General features: G+C 46.8%; 1 protein-coding gene across 11 annotated transcripts in view; it reads right to left on the reverse strand.

The window, feature by feature from the left end:
• The window catches only part of Ripor2 (RHO family interacting cell polarization regulator 2), a 219,734-nt gene that overhangs the window by 29,808 nt on the left and 166,747 nt on the right, over positions 1–23,179 (reverse strand). For 4 of the 11 annotated variants that reach the window (XM_087181228.1, XM_021260551.2, XM_087181229.1 and 1 more), the window contains exons 7-15: positions 22,785–22,934; positions 19,919–19,982; positions 12,712–12,755; positions 11,556–11,681; positions 11,234–11,382; positions 9,199–9,328; positions 8,664–8,813; positions 3,594–4,262; positions 266–450 (exon numbers count right to left, since the gene is read on the reverse strand). In XM_087181228.1, coding sequence (XP_087037354.1) covers positions 266–450; positions 3,594–4,262; positions 8,664–8,813; positions 9,199–9,328; positions 11,234–11,382; positions 11,556–11,681; positions 12,712–12,755; positions 19,919–19,982; positions 22,785–22,934 — 1,667 coding nt within the window. Of the gene's footprint in view, positions 1–265; positions 451–615; positions 1,689–3,593; positions 4,263–8,663; positions 8,814–9,198; positions 9,329–11,233; positions 11,383–11,555; positions 11,682–12,711; positions 12,756–19,918; positions 19,983–22,784; positions 22,935–23,179 lie in introns of those variants that run through there. The other 7 variants (XM_087181231.1, XM_021260552.2, XM_087181232.1 and 4 more) reach the window with 3 other exon arrangements.

Consider the following 23,179-nt stretch of genomic DNA (forward strand, 5'->3'; position numbering starts at 1 on the left):
CCTCCATGAGTCTGTCTACGTACCCACGCTCACAGCTACAAAACTTTCCCCTTCACGTCTAAGGCAGAACAGATGTATTTTCCCTTAAGCAACCCCAAGGAGGTGAATAATTTTTAGAAATTATACAATGAAATGGAACCGTAAGGCGAGAACCCAAGTGGAGAATTATTTCGCCCTGGAGTTGTGCACCGGGTCCCCTCTGACAGTGACAATGAACAACTGCACCAGTTGTGACAGGAGAAGTAGAAGCTGATTTCAGACTTACCTGTTTTTCTCAGTCTCTGTGTCTGAAAAGACAGAGTCAGCACCTCCTCCTCTGACGTGACAAACCTCCTCGCCATCCTCCTCCTCGTCAAAGTCGGAGGTGTTCAGGAAATCAAAGCTTTCTAAAGCACTCTCAACGGCAAGACTTAAGCTGGAAGACCGGCTATGGCTCCCTGTGGGCTTGCACTGCAAAGGCAGAAGGCACCGGGACAGGTCAACACCTCTGGAGGGGACACAGACACATGGCACCCAGCTGCAGATGCCTCTCTCTCTCTCTCTTTTTTCCCCCAAGTTTTCATTTTTTGTCAGCATTTAAAATTTTCATATTAAAAAATAAAGTACAACCACGGATAAAATGGCACAATATCTGGGGTTTATTCCAAAATAATGCAGTGTGAAGTACACAGAAAAAACAGGCAACACAAGATTGGCCATAGCTTGGTCACTGGGCTCTGGGTATGCTGGAAGGTGGGCAGCTCTACTTCCGCTTGACATTTTCATCCTAAAAAACTAAGGAAATACGACAACCAGAAAGTCTTGGGAAACAGAACTTCTATGTTCCATCAGCAGCCTAGTGCTCATCCCCAAATAAAATATACCTAGCAAGCCAGGCGCGGTGGCACCCAGCTGTGTTCCTAGCTACGTTCTTGGGAGGCTGGGGTGGGAGGCCATGAGGGGGAGACCATCTCTAAAAACCAGTAGACTGACTTTAAGTCACTTAGTCAAGGCTCACAACTAGCCACTTTCCAAGAGACAGTGTCTTCAGGAGCTTGAGGCTGGAGCTCTTTATCTAAAGCACTGGCTCTAAAGGATTAATAAAAACAAATCCCAAGAACAGAAAACTGCTCGAATTCACAGGGCCTATGTTCCCTACATAAGAAGCCCTGCATCTAACCAATACATTCACAGCATCATTTTTCCTCTGAGCATTGAGGAGCAATGAACGGCTGGGGGATCACAGGAAGTGACCTTGCTTCCTCTGAAACTGTCCCAAGTGGAAGAAGTCCCAGGGCTTCCTGATCAGGCCCTGGAAATACCGGAGAAAATCCTGCTGTGGCCTGGAGAGGGCTACACTGTGGGGCATTCGAGGAAACATTACAGAATTATGCTAGCTTCTGCAGGCTCAGAGACGGGAGGAGTAGTTCCAAACACTCAGAGTAGGCTGGATGGACTGAACGGGCAAGTCCTGCACGGGAGACGCACTAAGTGTCCTCCGGGCCGCTAGGTGGCGCTCCTTGCTGATCCCTTGGCTCAGGGTAGAAAGGGCCTTGCGGGGCTCTTGTCTCTGACACTTAAGATGGCACAAGAACGCGTGGGAAAACGTCTTTTCAGTCTTTTAAGTCACAGCTGTTTCATTCACCCTCAGGGATCTCCGTCCAAGAGGCAGCGTCATTTAATTTCTGATCCTCAAGATGGTTAGCACCCTAGGAATGTGAAGGGGGAGGGGGAAAGAGGAGAGAGAGAGAGAGAGAGAGAGAGGGAGAGAGAGAAAGCTTTGTCCAGCCCATGCTTTACTTCTGGCTGGATACAAAGCCACTTGCCCCGGACTTAAACACTAGTGCCCGGTTTCAATCTCAGGGGGAAAGAGGGAGCTACAGTGGGTGTGGCCCATGTCTAGGGTCCCCTTTCCTAAGCTGTTTGCTCAGCTTGATTTTGTGCAAGATGGCTCTTGTTTCTTGGTCATAACAATGAAAGAGGTAGTTGAAGGTTTCACTAGCAGGATAGTTTTGGAACAACAGTAGACTGAAATAATATCTGGAAGGAAAATGTGACTGCCTGGTTTTAGTAAGACTCACAGATGGTGCTCTTAGTGTTTCCTGGTGGATTGAGTGGCTTAGCAGCCCCTAGACTGCATTGGAAGCTACTTTCCTTGCCACTGGCTGGCCCGCTGGATTGCTTGCTAAACCCTGGCTTTAAGACTTCTGCTTTAGGTGGGGCTCATTTGTATCAGGGCTCTTTGGCATGAACACCCTTTGCTCACGTAGTGATGCCGACTGACTGGCAGCAAAGAGGCTCACGGCACTTTGCACGCAAAAGCCCTGAGCAGAGGCTTCTGAGCTCTGTTTTACAGAAAGCAGATGCTGGTGGCCTTTCCCGCTTCTCAGAGGCTGTGCCTAAGGTGGAACTCAGGAGCATTCGAGCACCTGGAGCATCAGAGGTTAAACTACCGTTGGCCCCAGGCACAAATCCTCTCTAGACTCAGGTCCACCTGACTGAAGAAAGAGGAAAGAGGATAAAATGGTGAGAAAAGCCTCAAAATTGGAGTGCCGGGTGGTGTTGGGAAGCCCTCATCTTAAAACAGCCATGCAAAGGGCTGGCTCTCAGCTTGCTGCTGCAACCTTACTTTCCAGCCTACTTTACAGAACAAGTCCCCAAGGAACTGCTCTTTCAAGAAAATCCAAGTTCTCTTCTCCATGACCATACAAGTCAAAGTGGGATAGCAAAGAATATAAGAAGTGGCAGTGTGACTCAGGACAAAAGTTCAAGTTCTGTCTTCCTGTACAGTGGTTTTTGTTTTGTTTTGTATGTAACCCATGTGACAGGTGGAGGCAGATTCATTCTGATGTAGCAGTCTGAGCTTATCATCAGGCGCTCCCTCCCAAGAGGAAATCGTCCCTCCTGCCCATCTTCCCCCTCTACCCTGTCGGATCACCATGGATTGAGGAAAGCATCTCCAGTGAAGCTTGGGCCCCCTGGCTTCTAGGGTATGACCCATAATTACTGCTGATGAGATCTGGCTTGCCGATTCAGGCCAAACCAGGAGAAGGGGCTCTTCCTAACTTCCCCAGCAGAGAAAGGGCTTCTCACTGCCTGACACCTTGAGAGGGATGCTATCCATTTGCATCTGAGAGACTATGATGATCAAAGTGCCATTGTTTCATATTTGGGATTAGAATGATTAACTTCAGCACTGGAGTTTAAACATTCTTTAGAGCTTTTAAATGAATTCTAATCAGTTAAATTGGTCTATTGTTAGAAAAAAATTGCTGTGCACAACTGGCATTCAAACCCTCTGCCATTTAAATGCTGATTATCTATTGGTCCTGTGACAAGACAGGATTTAGATAAGAAATTGAGAAATCTGGGCATGGTGGCACACACCTGTTATCCCAGCACTTGGGAGGCTGAGGCAGGAGGATCACCATGAGTTTGAGGCCAGCAGAGCTACACAGTGAGTTCAAGGCCAGCCTACGCTACATAGTGAGACTCTGACTCAAAAAGCCAAAAATAAACATAAAAATGTAAAAAGGGAAAAAGAGAGGCTGTGTGATACCGAAGGTTGATTGAAAATGCCTCCAATCTAATCAATGCCTCTGGAAAGTACTTACTTTTAGAATATCATCCAGATGCAAGACTTCTTGGCTCAGATCCTGAAACTCTTTGTACTGCTCCTTATGCGGCTCCAACGCAAGGAAAAGGCCGCTGAAGGCGTCCTCCAGGCTGCCATCCAGAAAAGACCTGCAGCCTTCCGACTCCCCACTGACAGAGCCCTCGTAGAGCTGCCTCTCGGCAGCTGCTGGGCCCTCGGCCGAGGTGAGCCTCTTTACCAGCTGCTTCGTGAGGTTCCCCTCGAAAGTGTCCAGCTCCACCGGCTTCAGCTCAGAGGCTTCATCGGACTCCTGCAGGAGGGCCTCAGCCACCCCGTCCTCCAGGAACAGGGGCTTGGAGCCAGCAACCGGGGCCAAGGCTGCTTTCTCGGGCTCTGCTGTGTCCCCCTGCAGGGGGCACCCTGGCTCCTGGCCTTGGCCCAGGGAGCTGCTGGAGGATGCGGAGCCGCTGTCCTCCGTGCCCTCGCTCTGGGAGCACAGGCTGCCGTGGGAGTGCTCTGCGGCAGTGATGGTGATCTCGGGGTTGGCCAAGCTCGAGCTGGAGGGAGACACAGCTGAGCTGGAGGTGAGCGTGCAGTCCCCATCGGGGAGGTCACTGAGGCTGAGGGACAGTGGCATCTTCTCCTCAGCTGCCTTTCCGTCTTCAAAGATGTCATCGGGTAGGTTCGACTGTGGATAAAATGCACCTCGTTATTATCTTCAATATAGATAATGCATTTGGCACAGTTTATTTCCGAAAAAAATAGAAGGCACTAAAAATGAAAACCCCACAACTTTCACATGAACATTTCTTGTGTTTGTGTGTGCATGCTCGCAGGCACAGGCACACTTGTCTATGGTGGGCAAAGGAAAACAGCCATTACAAACTCGGTTTCCAGTGTTGAATCTGGGTGAAAGTTCACAGCATCATTCTTAGGTTTGGCATTTTTCAAAAGAAAAGGTTGGGGGTGGGTAGGGATGTTGCTGGTTTCTTGAATCCCAGGATGGAGCCATATTTGGCAGCCACCATTAGGAATCAGCACAAATGTCTTTCTTCTTGGCGTCTGTCTCACAAGACTTCCCAACATCTGTAATATTTTGCTCCAAAGATGTGATGTTTTGTTCTGCTTCAGTTCTCAAAAATTGTTTTTGAAAATCCCTACCCACAAATCCCAAGCTCTTGACAATGTTTTATTAATTTAGTAACCATGCCATACATAATTCAAGGCCAGCAATACATTTGCATAGTTTCTCTAGAAGTAGGAAACTAATAAATGGAGCATCTGTCTTCCAGCAGGCCGAGCCCAGGCTCTCCAGGGTCCAGAAAAACCGTCCTGTGCCAGGCAGCCCCGTGCTGTGTCACAGGTACATGCTGTGTCACAAAGCAGGAGCTGAAGAGACAGGGTCACAATATCCAGGTAACCAGGATCATTTGGTCTGGGCAGCAATGCAGTTTCTTTCTTCTTCTTTTTTTTTTGTTTTTCATTAAGTTTATTGGTACATTTTAGGTATATAATATCATGACATTCCTCATTGAGAATTTGTACCTATACATGATATATCTTGGTTCTTATGTTTTCCCCTTCCCCTGCCCTCCCTTCAACCCCTCTACCCCTCCCTATTTACAAAGGCTTTGTTTCCATTTTTTCCTTTTCTCATATTTTTTCCTTTCCCTTCTTGCCTTTCCCCTAGCAGTTCAGTTTCTAAGTCAGCTTTCCTTGCACTGTGGTCTGTGTGTGGTGCCTAAATGTCAGATGTTCCTTTCCAGAAAAGGTTTTCTAGTTAATTGAACTTAGCCCCTTCAAGATGGTTAATTTTTCTACATTCCAGATCAGATTATTAAAGTATAGTCAGTTCTCTGTACCTGGGGGTTCAACATCTACAGATTCAACCAACTGTAGATCAAAACCACTTGGGAAAAAGTTGGGAGTGCGCCTGTGCAAGGTTTTATTTTCCTTCTTACTCCCTACACGATAGAGTGCAATAAGGATTTACCCAGCATGCACACTGTACTAGGTAGTACAGAGACCAGGATGACTTCCAAACACGGAGGATGTGTGTGGGTTATATGTAAATCCTGCCCCCTGTGTGTAAGGGCCTTGAACACTTGGGTTTTGGTTTCTGAGGGCTTCTGGAATCAGCCCCCTACAGATACCCACGGACAACTACAAACAGTAAGTATCAAGTGAATAACTATTTTAATTATATATAAAATCACGAATTCTCACTATTGCGCTGGAAATGAGCCCAGGGAACAAAATGTTCCAGCAAGTGAAAGGGGGGAGGCAGAAGGACAGAGGCTCCCTGTCTCCTCCTGTGGTGTCATGGGTCCTGGCGCGGCTGAAGCTGCAGCCACTGGACCCCAGTACAGGCGTTAATTCCACCCACACTGCCCACTCTAGTCTGGTGGTTGTTGTTGTTTCGGTACTGGGTATTGAACCCAGGGCCTTTGCACTGAGCTACATCCTCACCCCTTCTTACTTGTTTATTCATTTTTATATCTGAGACAGGACTAAGTTGCCTGGGCTGGGCTTACACTTGCTGTCCTCCTGCCTCACCTTCCCGGAGTGCTGGGATTACAGGTGTGTGCCACCATGTCCAGCTTTCTCACCCTTCCTGAGCTGAGACTGTTTTTTATTAGTGACCACACACTGTGCTCCTTAAAGTCTTGGGGTGGCCATAGTTCTGTGGCTCCTTTTTCTCCCTCTATTTATGGGGACATTTTTGGGGGGATGGATGGAAGAAGGCCTGGAGTCTTTCTCCATGGAGCTGCCTCAGCCTCTGCATCAAACCCTGGGCTTCTCCAAGTCACCCTGCCCAGACTGGTCCAAGCATGTGCCCATACAGCTCATGGTGGCCTCGAGGTAGTGGCAGGCAGGGCCGTGGGGAGAACTGGGTAGTCCAGGCTCTCATCCATGTTCTTAAGTCTTCCTGGGCCCTGCAAGTCCCACAGCCCTAAAACCAATTAGCATCTCCTTCCATGTGGCAAGTATTGAGCAGGACTAAACTGAGAGGCCTGTCCAAGGGGGCTTGGAGTCTACTGAGGGGACAAAGCCTTCAACAGGAGGAAATGGCACAAGGGAACTGTCAAGGAAGAAAGTCATAGCAGAGCAGGATTAGCTCAGACCACTTAGAACGAAGACAGTCCTGTGACACCAGCTTCCACCCATGCACAGGGGACCTGAACGGTGCTGTCTGTACCTTCTACCTGTATGTGCTCACCTTGTGGACTGGCCCAGTTGGAGAGTTCTGGAATGAAACCCACCCATGAGCTTTTGTGACAGCATGTGAGGCCATTTCCCTGTGCAACCCATTTTGTACCACACAGTTTGACTTTCATAGCACCCAGCATAATCCTGGAAGCACAAGATGTGTAAGTAACACCTCCTCTTACAGTGTAAAGTGTAAAAATAGCCACTGTCTCATAAGACCATGGACATTTTTAAGTCTGCTTGAATTCTTTGTCTGGGTATTGTGATTCTAATAAGCCTCAAATAAACACAATTCTTTGCTCTTTACCTTGGTTGACAGATGCATGTTGGGACTCAAGTATAATTGTCATGGATAAGAGTCCCAGCAAGGGGAGAGATGCTCCTGAGAAAGAGAGGTGGTCCTATAACCCAATCTTGGAGGATGTGGGGGGAGGGGGCAGAAAAAGGAGGAAGAAGCATGCTGTACCTTTATTTTTTTTCTCTGCAGTGCTGGGGATGGAACTCAGGATTTGCACTTACTGGGAAAGTGCTCTGCCACTGAGCTACACCCCCAGCCAAGGCAGGTTCTGGAGGGAACAATGTATGCAAACATCAGAGACCCTGAAAGGATGAGGCACATTTGGGGGACAGTGGGGTGATCAGAGGGTGGAGGTCGGAGGTGGGCCTGGAGGGGCAGGCTGTGGGCAGAGAGCAGCAGCTGCTGTGCGGTCTTTGTGTTCTCCCACAAGGCAATAGGAACTCACCAAGCTTTTTCTAATTGTGCTCTTATTCCAATATGCTATTAGACCTCTACCAAATCTCCTCCATAGCCCTCCAGCTTATAGCACAGGAGCATGAATGCATTGTTAGCTACAAGGCAGTTAGCACTGTATTAGCTCTATTGATTTTCAGTATATGTTTTCAAGCATTTTTCCCCAAATGGTCCTCCTATTTTCCCTTGAAACTCCACTAGAGTTTAGCTTTAATTTAGTGAATTAGATGCAATTATTATTATCATTAACTAGAAGACTTTCAACCTTTTCCTTTCAGAATATTCAAATGTGACTTTTATGAGTCTGAGAATAGCAGAAGACTCCATATATGTGTGCATACATGTGTGTATTCTCTTGCGATGTAATGTATAATTCATGTAAATACATTGATGTATTCCTAGAAGTTATAGGGTTTATTTTGCTAAGGCATTGGAGAATCAACAAGGGTACAGTAAACTAAGACTTACAACCTGTTTTTTTAAAAAGAGAAACAGCTCTAGTGAAATTGATTTAATTCTTCTGAGTCTCTTGAACACCAGTTTCTGAGAGCTTGGCTGGAGGTTCTAGCAGGGGAGTGCAGCTACTCGTTTACCCTTGACCGAGGAAACGGTCCTCCTCTATCGGGGGTGGTCGTCCTCTTGACCGAGCGTGCAGCTTTGGGAGGGACGCACATGGAGTGATGAGGGAGAAAGGGGGCACACATCTAGCCAGCCAGATCAGCTGAATCCACCCTGGCAATCAATGGAGTGACAGACGTCGCTTGCCAGATTGCCCTCACTTCCTGAACACCAGTTTTTGAAAGGCTGATATCAGCAATAAACTAGTTACCTTCTGAAATTAAATTTCCTTTGTTCTTAAGGATAAGTGTTTTTTAAAAACAAAAATCTTGTTACCATGGTTATCTTGGCCACAGTGAAGAAAAAGAACCACAGCACAAAAACAAGGCTGGTTAGAAGAGAAAGCCACAGAAGGGGCATGCACGGCCAACCTCCCTCCCAAGGGACAGAAGAGTGGCCACCACTACCCGGAGAGCAGGATAGAGAAATCAAGCAAGCAAGAGACATGCTGAAGCAGGCATGCCACCAGTCCCCAGAATCAAGTACATCACACGGGCAGGCCACACTCACATAGAACTCTAGCACGGCCCTGGGGCTCAGGCCAAGGGAGGGCAGGTCACCGACAGAGCAGCCGCCATGCGGCTTGGCAAAGACAGTGTCTCGCAAGGCACTGAAGACAGACAGCCGCCTTGGCTTGTCTGGTGAAGGAAGCAACCATCTCTTCAGAAGGCAAGGTAAGATGAGGGAGTTAGTGGAAAGAATCAGGTTATCAAGTTTTACACATCCATGCAAATAAGGAGGCCCTTACTTATACCCACTTCTTGAAAAGGGTAATCTTAGAGAAAGTTTATTATTACACAGCAACAGGAATGGCAGGGCAAGGGCAGAGGAGAGACAGAGAACGTTCCCTTGCAGATGCAAGGGGTTGGCCACGGGAGTGCTGGCTCCCTGGGTCACCACTGGATCAGGACAACCTTTGGGAATCCTAATACAATATTAGGAATTCTGGAGAATCCGTCACCCTGTCTGTAAAGGATCTCAAATGCAGGACACACCCCCTGGCTCGGGCTCATTGTGTCCACCCCAGAAGTCATGGTGAACTTACAAAGAATGCGTGGTCTTTGAAGGAGGGGGTGTCCGGTGTGCCCTGGCTGTACATGGACATCCTCCTCTGGAGCGCCACTGCCTTGTTCCCAGCACCCGAGGATGGGGTCGTGTCCTCCACGTCAAATGGACTGCAAAACAACAGGTCCCCAGGTGTCACATCTGTTAGCACCCCTTATAATCAACAGACTGCTGACCACAGACCAAGAAAGCACCAAATTGTGCTAAAGTCCATGCAAACCAGTAGGAATTGGGTGGGTTTTGGTTAAATTGGTTTGTCAGAAAATAAACCAAGAGAAACGACAGTGGAGCAGAAGCCTGACTCCAGACTCACTCAAGGGACCACGAATTATTACAGTTTCAAGCACACTCTATCTCTACAGCTAGCTGTGTCTGCTTTCTGGTGAATGTTAGAAATATGAACACAGCAATGCTTGCCCTGACATCACAAGATGTTGGAAGTCTATAAAAATTCTTTGAGCTTTGTTGGACCTGACACTTGAACAATACAAGTGATTAGCAGATTCTTCTAAAATAGCATCCCATTTATTTCAGTTGATAGGGCCTCCTGCATGATGGAGCGTAATAGTCTATTCACAATGAGGCTGATAACATCTTTTGTTGTATGTATGTATGTATGTGTGTGCAGTACTGAGTATTCATCCCAGGGCCATCACATTGAGCTACATCCTCAGCCCCAACTCTCTTTTTTAAAAAATTGAGACAGGGATTTGCTAAGTCACTAAGTTGCTCAGGCCGGGTTGGATCTTGCAATCTTCCTGCCTCAGCCTCCCAGAGTGCTGGTATTACAGGTGTGCACCACCACACCTGGCTTCTGATAGTATCTTAGTATAAGATTCAAGAGAAGAATGACCTTGCCAGGGCCAGGCAAAGTGCTGACACTATGCCAATGACAAGGTGATAGGGCTTGTATCTAGATATCCCCCGACAAAGCTACATGTACTCATAGGTGGGGCTTTTGGGAGTGACTGGATCATTGGTGTGTGATACTGGATTAGTTGACTGATTGGCCTAGTTTAGTTCTGGATGTGGATGATGGATTTACTGAAGAGGGAAGACCCATACTGGGTATGAGTGGCACCAACCAATAGGCTTGTAGCCTGGACAGAATAAAAAGCGAAAGGGAGGCTTGCTGCTGCTGCCTCCTGCCTCCCTTGTCATGGACTGTTTCTCCTCTGCCATGCTGCCCTATCTGGGAGCCAGCTATGGACTGAAACTTCTACAAATTGAGCCAAAATAAACCCTTCGTTTTTTAACTTTGAGTGTTGAGTATTTTGTCCTAGCAACAAGAAACTAAGACTGGGCCTTTGGCACTTCCACATCTGACTGACATTTAAAATGGAGGCCCTGGATGTGAATATCAATGTATCATATTTACTTGGTAATTCCATTACCAGTGTCAAAATATCAAGTGTTGTGAACTACCAGTGCTGACTCATCATGAATCTTTCCCACAGGGTGACTTTGGAAAACTGTTTTCAGTTCATACAAAAGATAACCTCTTGGTCTTTGGAACTAGTGCATTTCAGTCTAGAGCAAAGAAAAGCTAAGGATGTTTGCAATTTTCTGGGTCAGTGTGAAGTATATGAGATAAGGAGGGATAAGCAATTAAAGCACCACAGTGAGAAGCAGGATCTTTCTGAGAGTAAAATATGTCATGTTAGTCGTTTTCTTTCACATTAATTAATTTCAGGGAGATATATGTGTGTGTGTGTGTGTGTGTGTGTGTGTGTGTGTGAGAGAGAGAGAGAGAGAGAGAGAAAAGAGAGGCAGAATAAAATGCTTGAAAGCAGAAAGTAGAAGAGTAGCTGAGCCCTGAGTCTCCTACTTTGTCCTGTGCACACCTGGCGTCACCTGGCAAGTTTGCTTCATATACTCTGGGGCCAAGAGGGTGGTGCCACAGGTCAGGTGTGGCCTGACAACCCCTAGGCCAAGCCAATGGCCCAGCCCCAGCCGTGAGGACGCCGGCCTGCCGCACACGTTTCTACACGAGGAATGTGACAAGGGCCACTTACTACCAGGTGATTTCCAGATTCAGTTTGATGGTGCCAAGGTCGTTGATGTCAACAGCCACCACCTGTGGGCGGGCAGCAAACAGCTCTTTGGTCTCGCAAGTCACACTGCCCACCAGGATGTGAGTCGCCAGCCCCTTGAGCTCTGTGACCTGGTGGGGAAAGGAGGAGATTCTGGCCTTTTGCTTTCTTGGCCAGTTGGGCACCTTCAGAGTCACACCTGAGGTCAGAGGTGGAGTTCAAAAGCCCATCAGGAGGTCCCCCACCCCTGGGTCATTGGCTGCTGTGGCCAGAAGAGCAACCAAAGGCAGCAACCACACTGCACCTTGATGGAAATGAGCCCAACTATCAGCGGCAGGAAAACCGTCTCTTCTCCGTCCCAGCTCTGCTTGCCATTGACTTCTATTCTGCCTTTCAGCTTCCACCTCTGCCGGCCATACTTCATGAAAATCTGGAGGAGATAGCGGACAGTCCTCATGTCCCCACCTCTGCTTCTCAAGTCCCAGGTCACAGCGCACCAGGGAGGCAACTGCTGCTCCTCCCTCTCCCCATCATCACCCCACATGTCCATCCTATTCTGGGTTTGTGGTGAGGGCACATGAGTGGGAAGAGGTTTAAGGAGGAGCCCTGGAGGATTTGCCAGGGAACAGTCATCACATCGCGCCTTTCTGCTCATGCGCTGAATGCGTCTCTCGTTAGTCCTACTTGGCAGGACTGCCATGGGAACCTATTCTTCACAGACTCCCACTGCTCAGAGAGGCAGGAAACCAGCACTAAAATCTACGTAGCAGTCAGAGCAAGGAATGAAATCAGCCTCCCTTGGGATGAGGGACTGAGACCCCTCATGGTCTGGGTCTCCTTGGTCAGACAGCCACAATGACAACAGAGGGCTTGGAAGAGACAGAAAGAATGATTATGCAAGGTCCCTTTGGAAGAGGAAAAGCTAAAAGGCCTTTTTGACTTTATGGAGTACATTTGAATAGAGAATGATCTAGATGTTATTATTCTTTGGACACAGTACTTAGGATCAGTTGTGATCCTGGACTGGATCAAAAAATTTTACTGTAAAGTACATTATGGGGACACTGGGCAAAGTGCATGTGGATTGTGTCCAGTGACACGATCTGGAGCACTGGTGTTAAATGTGCTGGTGAGGAAGTGTGTGATGTCTCTGAGAGAGAAGACCCATGCGTTGTTGGGAGGAAAACTCAGGGATGAGGGTCACAGTGTCTGTATCTCACTCCCACGTCGTTTGGCGAAATAGCAACACGATGGTAATCATCGTCATAAAGCAACTGTGCTGATGTCAAAACGGGGGAAATCAGGATGAATGTTATAGGAGGTCTTGTACCAAACTCCAGGGTTTCTCACTGGCTTAAGATGTCTTTAAAAGAAGAGGCAATTTAAGAAGCAAGACAATGACAACTGCCCAGTGCCCTCTAAGTCCTCAATCCCAACACCTTGGGCCACACAGAACTTACCTCATATTGATCTCCAGGGCAGAGGCGAGCAAAGCCAGCCAGACCTGCAAGCAAGCAGTTGGATGTGAGGCTCCGAGCACATTACCTTCTTTAGAGGCCTGCCCTGGTCCATTTAAAGAATTCAAGTGAAGCGGGGCAGCCTTTGGGGGAAACTCAGATAACAGTTTTGGGGGCCGTCTGTGACTTCGTGGGGACATCATCTCTGCCGGCTGGAGAGGACATTCATTTCCCCATGGGCAGTGGTGGGGGTGTCTGCGGCACAGGGGGCTGCTCAGCGGGGGCCAGAGCTCTGTGTACCTTTAGCAGGTGAACTATGTGGCCATACACTGGGACAGCTCAGGAACTGTGGCTTTGATCAGTCTCTATGTTTTTCTTTCTGTAGATATTTACTGGGAGCCACAGTGCGAGAGTCTATGCTAGGCAGAGGGGTTAACAATTTAGAAATTAAGGAAGATTTCACAGATACCCACAGGGTAGAACGAAATATGGTTAAAGCCCATGAGAATGAGGTAGACGAGGACCCGTAGGCAGGAGATGGAGTGAAAGGCGAGCCTCCTTTCTGTTCCACCCACCGGCGGCCCCTCTAGGTGATGTCCTCAGCCCAGTGTCTCCATCTAACAATGGGGACAACATCCCCCTTATGGAACTGATTTAAGGACAGTAGATGGTATCTGGCACACAGAAGGTGCTCAGTTTGAGGTGATGATTATAAGTCCAGGGGTGGGGAAACCTATGTACCAAGCGTGTGCCTCGTGACGAGACAAAGCACCCTGATTTCCATCAAGGAGGGGACAGCGGTGGACAGCAGTCTTTGTCTTTTTCTGCATTTTGTGTTTTTAGGAGAATGTGTTCCTTACATAATTATAATTAAGACACACACAGACATGTATACACACACACACACACACACACACAGCCTCTCATTTAGGGAAGCAAGTAGCATCTGCAAGCAGAATTTCATCACAGATAAGGAGGCATTGCAGCACAGGCAGCAACTGGGTGAATGAGGGCATGTGTGCATTCAGCCACCACTTTTTGTGCTTGCTGGGGATTTCTATCCTCATGCATGGCCTCATGCAAGCAGGGCAAGCACTCTACTGCTGAGCTGCACTCCAAGAGTAATTTTTTAATGTTCACTGTGTGGAAGACAGCTGGGATGTCACATGTACATCATGAACGCAGGGAACCTGGTTCCCCCCCCCCAAGGCTCAGCTGTAATTACTTTTAATTTAATCTGGATTTATTGGGCTGTTTCTGTGCTGATGACAAAGCAAAGCCTTTTACATTCATAGGGACCCAGAGGTTGAAAGATTTAATCAAGGAACTAAACAAATTTAATATGAACATGCAGAAATCTTTATCATTTTTAACTTTCTAATAAAAAATAATCCAATTTTATCAAGATAAAATTCTGTTTAAAAATTCAAAACAGGGCCAGATGTGGTGGCACACATCTGTAATCCCAGTACTCAGGAGGCTGAGGCAAGAGGATCGTCCTGAATTTGAGGCCAGCCTGGGCTACACAGTGAGATTAAGACCACCCTGAATTACAGAGCAAGACTCTGACTAAAAATAAATTTTTTTTTCAACACAAATGTAAACATTTAATGAAAAACAGTATTTATAATGTACTATTTGAAAAAACAAGGCAGGCCATGAGACTTTATGTAGAGTATAATCTTAACTATATATAAATGTATCCACAGGAACAAGTCTAAAAAATAAACCTGCCTAACTTAAAAAATAATCATCTCTGGCAAGGTGGAATTGCAGAGAAAGTTAAAATTTTGACATTAAGTTGTAATTTCTATTGGAGTTTTTGAAAGATCATGTAATTAACTTGTAATAAAAAAGAAAAAAAGATATAGAAAGATCATAATATGTTGGGAGGCAGCATAAACATAGTAAAGACTGGTTGGCTATTTATGATAATTTTAACAGAGGTTAGCAGTGGGTGGAACAATTCTGTGTGATTTCCATTTTGGCGGTGTATTTTTCAGTGTTTTAAAAATGATAAGGTATTACTTTCAAAATGTTAAAGTAGAGATTCAAGAAGACACAAACAATCCTCTGTTTGCCCCGGGAATTGGTAGAGGCACCTGAGAGGAAATCATTTAGGTTAGCAGATACAAAAACTGCTCTGTGAGTTCTGGGCTGTTTTTTTTTTTTTTCTTTTTTGGTACCATGGATTGAACTCGGGTCCTTGTGCTTGCAGGGCAAGCAGTGGAACCACTGAGCTAAATCCCTGGCCCTGGGCTGTTTTTATACTAACCATGACCTTACTCAAGTAAAGATGATGGTGATGGTGTCACACAATGTGGCTTGGTGATGGTGTAGCTTCTGTGGATAGCCCCATTAAGGCGCTGTAACACCTGAATAAACAACCCGCTTCCACCTGGCTGATGGGCCCGGCTAGGGTGAAGCCCAGGGCGGTGCCAAAGGCACTTGCCATTACCACTGGTGCCCAGTAGGTGGCAGCACATCACCAGCTCCTCACGCCTTCTGCCCACCAGTCTATCCATTTAGGAACGCTTTCTTTAATAATTGCAGCTTAACAAGCCACTTCAAGAGACTTATTGAAATAAGAGCAGAATTAAACCTATTTTCACTAAGAGTTCTGGAACATTTAGTCTTTTAAAAAAATACTTCTGAAAGAAAACATAATTGGCTGGCTTTTATAAATCCAAAGCTTGACATGTTAATTCTAATCAAATCTAAAGTGCTCTTTAAAGACCTGCAGATTGGTTTGGGATTAATCCATTGCCTGTTTACCTGTGCAATTACAGTGGAAGCCTGGCTAAAAAGAAACTGATCTGGTATCATTGCTAGACAAAGGTGAGGGGAGGAGGAATCCTTTGAAGGATTTTTTGTTTCCCTCTTTCAAAATTATCAGAGATTTCATATATGAAGAACTTTGGGCCAGGGATTTAGCTCAGTGGTTCTGCCACCTGCCTTGAAAGCGCAAGGTCCTGAGTTCGATCCCCGGTACCAAAAAACAAAAACAAAAACAAAACAGAACTTAACTGGATGGGAGAAAGGTATATGCTAGGGATTTTTTGAGCTTCTGAATCCATATTATTAAAGTGTTTGGACTTGATTGTAGTAGCATCTTGGATTCTCTGATTATAGCAATAATGTAGCAAAATGGCACCAGCTGGGCAGAACCAGCTCTGGTACTGGGTTCTGAGAGCTGTGTATCAGCTCCTGGTCCAGGCAAGAGTTGGGGCTGACAGTGGGAGATGGCTTCTTTGAGGCTGGGTGGGTTCTTTTAGGCTCTGCTCCAGGGCCTGCTGGCATTTCAGCAGTGGGAAGAAGTAAGTATTTTCTCAGGGTTTGCTGAGTTCTGCTGCACCATCCAGGGAGTTTCCATGGTGATCACTCAAAGCCATGCCCGGGGTTACCTCTGAGGGGTGGTGTGGGGCGGCTGTCTTGTATCCATGGTGTACCCGCCCTCTGACACCTCTGCTAACAGACAGACAGACACTTCCACAGGTCACCTGGAGACCCAGAGCTGCACACGAGGCCCTCACCCATGTCTTCCTGTGCTCAGACACGGTTTCCCAGAAAAGTGGTTCCCCCCCCACCCCCCCCCCCAGTTCTACCATGATTTTCCTTCCCAAGAGTCACCTCCTGCTCTAAGGAAAAGAGCCAAGTAGCTGACAGTGGGGGGCTCCGGTTACATGCTTTCCCATTCATGGCCTGGACATAAATAATGCAGGCTCTCTAGCTGACTGCAGGCCTGACTTGCCCCAAACCAGGGCCAGCATGAACTGCTGCACCTACACATGCCTGGAACTTAATTTGAGTGAAGTAATAATTGGGAAGAAAATCAGTTTTCCCTAAAGGACCACATCTCTCAAGCCCCTTTCTGCCTCACAGCTGCAGCTCTGAAGCTCTTTCTAGTGAGCATTCCTGGCTCCGCAGAAACAGCTCTCCCTGTCTCATCTCCTCACGAGCACTTTGCCGCACCAGTCTACCCAGCATGGTTACTTCCCCTCCCGTGAATGCTACTCAGGCCCTCAGGTTCTCAGTGTACACTGGGAGGCCTCTCTCTTTCCTGCTCTCTGCCCTCTGACAGTGAGTGGCAGCTTCCTCCTCTCCCTTCAGGCTTTTACAGCTACCTGGTCTTGCTATTGGTTCAGCAGGTCACTGAGTCAATTTACTTAGGATACACTGGCTCATAACTGCTCTGACTGAAAAATATGGTGAATGTTGAAATTTAAAAAAAAATTATTACTGTAAGAGACATATTACCATGAATCCCCCTCAAAGTACTCCTCTTCTCTTTCAATCCACTTATCCCATCATTCTTGCTACTTTCTGAAGCAGCTCTGGAAGTCCTTTTCTGTGAGCATCTTCAGTTGCACTGTTGTGGCTGCCTCAGTGTCCTGAATCCATTCCAAACATTCACTCCATGGTCATTTTGACTTTGGGGAAGAGCCAGAAATCTCAGGGTTCCAGATCCAGTGATGAACAAAATGGAGCAGGACATCATCGCCATGTTTTTATGAGCCTGTCTTTCCATTGAATGGCACTAGGAAGCCACATTTATTATATTTTTTTATCACACCTTATAAAGATACCCACAAAAGAGGACTTCCAGAACTGCTTCAGAAAGTGGCCAGAACAATGGGAAAAGTGTGACTGAAGTGAGGGGAATGTTTAGAGGGGGATTATTGAGAATGTGTCTTTTACTCTAATAAATTTTTAAACATTCCACATATTTTTTGATCACCCTATGTATGTCCACCTTCTCCAGCAGGCTGAGTGGAATCCAAGGCCCAGCTGCCATCATCAGGAGGCAGCCTCATGCCAGGCAGGACAGGTGCTCAGTCAGCGCTGGCTCCGTCTTTACCATCGTTCCTGCCCCCACCCTTCCCCAGCTGTCCTGCCTGTGTGGTGGGGCAGAAACGGAAGTGTAGAAGGGTGTGGTGGGAGGAAGTCAGGGCCTAACAGGTCTGCGAAGGTTGTGAAACAGTCTGGGTTTGCCCCTATGTATGTTGGGGGAGGTTGTTTTTACCAGAACGAGTAAGAGAGAAGGAGGCAGCTAATGGCAAAGATCTGGGCTTTCTTGGCAGCCAGCAGGTTTTCTTTTCCCCTTCGGGAGGGAAAGAAGATATCCCCGGGGGTGTTATCCATGAGAGGCAGCAAGCACATCAGTAGTTTCTGAATTTTTTTGTTAGATTAGGCAAGTGGAGGTGACAGAAGTTCATCGGTGAAAAGGAGAATCCGTTTGGGGCCCCTGCCTGGAGACCCTGAGTCTGAGGAAGCAGACAAGGAAAGGAAAGTGAAAGAGGGAGGGGGCCAAGAGGTGCAGCAGCCCTGACCCACTGCAGCAGGCCCTACAGCCCCTGGGGCAGGGCCTTAGCACCATCCCAGCAGGCCCAGGCGGAGCCAGGGTGGGTGGGCAGCCCCTTTCCCTTGCCCGCTTCTGGGGTGGCAGTGGGAGCCATCCTGTTAGCGTCTGCTGCACTGCTGAAACATCCTTTTAATGTGGGGCTGGCTGGGGTGGGAGTGCACCGGGAGCCCTAGAATTCAGTTCAGGTTTGATACCATCTTACTTCTTGGAAAAGTCATTCCCATCTGTGAAATGGAAACATTATCACTCCACTGAAAGGTGACGTGTTTGACAATAGTGAGTGTGACAAACAGAGGAGACCTGGGCCTCCTTATATGAGCAGCAACTTGTGTGACCTGAATTTCTCGTAGGCCCCACAGGCTGTGCCTGAGTGTTGTACCGTGGGGCCCAGCCCAGCTCTGTGGATTCTGAGCTGCTGGGAGGGGTGGGGGCTGAGCAGTTCTGAACTATCGACTTAGGTGAAGGAGGACCCAAGGGGAGGAGAATGACCCTAAAACACAGAAAAGGTCTAGGTGCCCAACTCAGAAGTGAGGCAGGCAGCGAGTATCACAGACCTGCCACAGATGCCGTGGAGGGCAGGATGGGCTGCTGGGAGCTGGGGTCAAGGTCGTTCTTACCCAGCGGCTCTCTCCTGTCGGGCACAGTACTTTCCCTCCTGAGTTAGATGACTCTGACTCCTTTGAAAATAAGGCTCTCCTGTTGAGCACTGTTAGAAGTCTCCCTCCCTACTCCCGTAATTGCAGAAGGTAGACAAGAGGGTGATTAAATTCCCATTAACAACCCAGGGATTAAGCGCCTAAAAAGCTCAGCCAAAAGTAAATAAATAAATAAGTAAATAAGCAAGCAAGCACCTCCGCTCTGGGCTGCCCTCAAATGGGACCGGAGAAGAGAAGAGGGTGCCCCTCCCTCCCAGTCCAGTTCTTATTCACCAGCCCTGCCAGCCACAGAGCTGTAAAAGCGGCTACACCGGGGAAAAGCTCCTTTTCTAAAACCAGGCTTCCTTTGCATTCTGAAGAGGACCCTCTTGCATAAATCAACAATGGTTCCAGACTGGAACTCTCTGGAATAGACACCCTAAAGTCACAATCATTTGTGGGTTTAACATTCAGATTAGAAAGCAAACAAACCTGGTAGGTAGTTTACAGAAACATGGTAATGAGGGGACAATTTCAATGACACCACAAAGAGGCCAAGGCACAAGTCAAATAAGAGGCATTTGGCCAGCAGTGGTTTCTACACAGCGGCAGGACAAAGCAGGGGGATTGTTTCAGATGAAGGGAAACCTGAAGATATACCGAACAGCTCATTATAACACACGGACTTTGTGTGCATCCTAAACAAACAACTGTACAAAGCATTTTTGAGACAGCTGGGAAATTTCACAATAAAATAGGTTAAGAACAAAGGTGCATTCACCTTGTTAGATGTGAGAATGGGATGGGACTGAGTTACGGAGAAAGCCTATTAGGAGGTGCGGCTGCAGGACCCAGCGCCAGGCTGACAAAACTGGGTTTGATTTCATCAAAAGACTTCTCTTTCATCAAAGGGAAAACAAAGAAAGGAAAACAGGCAAATGCGGCAAAATCTTGCTAATTACTGAATGTAGGCAATGGGCGTCTGGGATTAATGGGAATGTTCTCTCTGCTTCTGTGTGTGTTTGAGAGTCTCTCATAATAAGCGAATGTGTTAAGTGAGAAAGTCCGGCTTAGGATGAGAAGCATCAAAATAACGGTAGGGGGAGGGCTCAGAGCGGGCAGCATTGTCTTTGCAAGGAAAATCAAAATAGCATGTGCTGTCAGACTTCAGGGAGCTCAGCGAGCCAGCTCCCGACTGTCAGTGGGAAATTACCTTTCATCTTGATGGAGAATTCCCCCAGCAAGTTCTCCAGCTCCGCCTCGATGGTGCACATGTTCTGTGAAGAGACCAGGGCACTGGTGTTAGAGCTTCCTTTCACATGCTGGCCCCAAGCACAGGACATTTTAACAACTACACAGCCACTACGTGGATGATAGGAGGCATTTATTTGTTTTCAGTGAGCCACACAGGCTGGCCTTTGAGACATTGTGGACAAAATGTTTAATCCAAGGCATGAACAGGTTAAGCTACATCAAAAACACAGAAGTCCAGACTGTGGGATATTCTGGAAGAACTAGCCTGGGCTCTCTAAAAAGGCAGCATCATTGGGGAAAGAGTTCTGCAGAGCCAGACACAATGACATAGGTCTGTAATCTCAGCTACTTGGAGGCTGAGGCAGGAGGATCACAAATTCAAGGCCAGCCCAGGAAAACTAGCAAGATCCTGTCTCAAAATAAAAATCAAATTTAAAAAGAATGGCTAGGGATGTAGTACAGTGGTAGAGCACTTGTCTGAAGCATGAGCAAAGCCCTGGGTTCAGCCCTCAGCACCACAAAAAAAGAAAAAAGAAAAAAGAAGAAAAAGAAAAAGAAATCTAAGGAGATTACAGGGATATGATGGTCAAATATAACACTTAACCTTGGTTATGTCCTGATTTGAAAGATAAACAAATAATGTAAAATAGTTATGAAAGGCATTGTCATTTAGAAGAAATTTGAAAGTGGACATGATACTAGGCACTTGTACAGGATAGCTCGTTTTCTTCATTGTCATAATAGTGTGTGGTTCTGCTGAAGATGCAACATCACCTAGGTTACCATTCAGAGATCCACACTGTGTTAATGGGCCCAAGTGAGCCATTCTACAGTGTATGCCTATCTCAGTACATCATGTGCTGTGCCCCAGACATATACAATTTTCACTTGTCAATTTAAAAAATAGAGAGATCCATGCTAAAATATGCAGGGGGTAAAATGTCATGACATCTACTACTTATTATCAAATGACTCAGAAGAAAACATGATTTCACAAGAGACAAGAAAAGCGCATCTTGTCAAACATTACCAATGGGTATATCTAGGTAAAGGTGCCTGGGCTTCAGCATTTTGTCTTTCAACTTTTCTGTAGGTTTGACTTCATCTTTGTTGTCTGAGGCAGCCCTTCCTCTTGCTGAAACTGCACTGCATCTTTGAATTTCTGACAGAATGCATGATGCTAGGCTACCTGGGCACCTGACCAGGGTGGCTCCTTCTGAATTGACCTGGCTCAGGCAGCTTCTGCAGGGTGTGGGTCGGTTATCTGCTTCTGCACTCTGAACAGCCTCTATAACTGGAAACTGCTTTTATAATTTCAGAGACCTGTACGAATGAGGTCTCACGAAGTAGGATTTAACCTTTGGGTCCACACTTGTGGATCGGGGGCAGCAGCAAGAGTCAGTCTTATTTTCGCTAACCTCTCCTGGAATTTAACACATCCGCACGCCGTGAGTGTAGAAAACAAGCTAGAGCAATATCAGTAATACCTGTGTTTTGATACTGATAGCAATCACATGTTCATGTCGCATCACTGGTTGCGGAGAACTCAAGAAAATCTTTTATATTTTTAATCGCTTTGAAATTTTAGTAGGTCACTAGATTTTGTAATTTGGTATGTTAATTAAGTGGTAACGCAGTACTCTGTCACACAATCAAGTTTTAAGATATTTTGACAAATGTATTCATAACCTTAAAAAATTGTATTATAATACTTATTTTTCCTTTGAATTCTAATTTTAATTTGGGGCACTAAAAAAATTATTCTGAGCCAGGTGTGGTGATGTACGCCTGTAATCCCAGCTACTTGGGAGGCTGAAGCAGGAGGATCGTGAGCTGGAGTTCAGCCTAAGCAATTTAGTGAGACCCTGCCTCAAAAAACCCAAAACAAAACAAAAACAAAAATAATTTTTTTTTTTGCTACTGAGGATCAAACTCAAGCAGGACCTTGCACTTGTGAGGCAGACACCTGTGCCACTGAGCTAATCCCCAGCCCAAACAGAAACAACTTTTTAAAAGGCTGGGGGGTGAAGCTCGGTAGTAGAGCAGCCCTGGATTCTATCCCTAGTACCACAAAACAAACACCAACAAAGCATTATTCTAAACAGGGCAGTTGGGTAAAAAAGAGCCCTATTTTAGGCCATGAAGAGAGACAGTCGGTGCTCAGATAAGAGGCAATGTGGGCGAGAGAGCGCACAGCAGTCCTGGAGCAAGACCTCAGCTCTGGGAATTGTGCAGCAGGCCCTCGGCAGGCAGGCTGGTGACTTCATTCATGAAATCTGATCTCTGAATAAAGACTCACGGGATGATGAGAAGTGCGGCTTTAATAATTCAGTCACTCCATCAGAGACTGGGGTGTCAGGTGACCCCAGGAGGGATGAAGACCTCCCTTTGTAGGCGGCATGGGCCCCAGAAACTAGGAAAGCACATTTCTGCTCATAGTTCTTTATCTTGTCTCCTTTAAAAGTTTTTCACTCACACAAAAAATTCCTAGGCAGGGGTTAGTGATATCCGACTGCCATTTGCTGGATCCCTCTCAACCACAGGGTCCGCTCAACCTCTAGGGGTAAAGCTCGATTGGACCATATGCTGGAATATTTGGAAACACATTCAAGTGACAAAAATCAGGGCACTGTGGCTTATTTTAAACAATTGCACTGGTTGCTTTGCTTGTTTTTTTGTTTGTTTTTGAGACTGGCAATAGCACTGTCTCTCTAGAGAGTGGACTGAAGTTGCAGGTTGTTGGTCACCTTGTTCTGGGCAGTGACCCAGAAACCAGATCAGGTGGGGTTAGGGTGCAGCACCAGGCAGGGAGGGGCAGGTTGTACCTCTGTGTACTCCTTGTAGCTCCGATTGATCTCAGACAGGCTCTCTCGGGCAGCTTTGCTGGCAGGGGACATTGCAAAGGCTTGCTTCATTTTGCTGGCACCATCTTGGAGGCGTCGCTGGATACAGTAAGCTTCATAGAGCTCATCCACCTGCCAGGATCAAAACAGGAAGCACAGATATAAATGCCTGTCACTCTTGAGAGAAGTCGAATAGGTCACTGTCATGTGCTCAGGTACTCTATGTCCCTCACCCCAGAGAGGAGAATCTTACAGAAGTGTTCGTTTTCTAGACAGACCATTTGTATTTTCACCATTATGATCCTTTTTTTTTGTTTTGTTTTGGTCTCAAAACAGATTTCACAGATCCTGTTTTCAAACGGCACAAAATGAAAATG

This window comes from Heterocephalus glaber, unplaced genomic scaffold (genome assembly GCF_053883595.1).
Source record: "Heterocephalus glaber isolate CG9 unplaced genomic scaffold, H.glaber_assembly_v1.0 deba00001472, whole genome shotgun sequence".
In the NCBI taxonomy this organism is placed as follows: Eukaryota; Metazoa; Chordata; class Mammalia; order Rodentia; family Bathyergidae; genus Heterocephalus; species Heterocephalus glaber.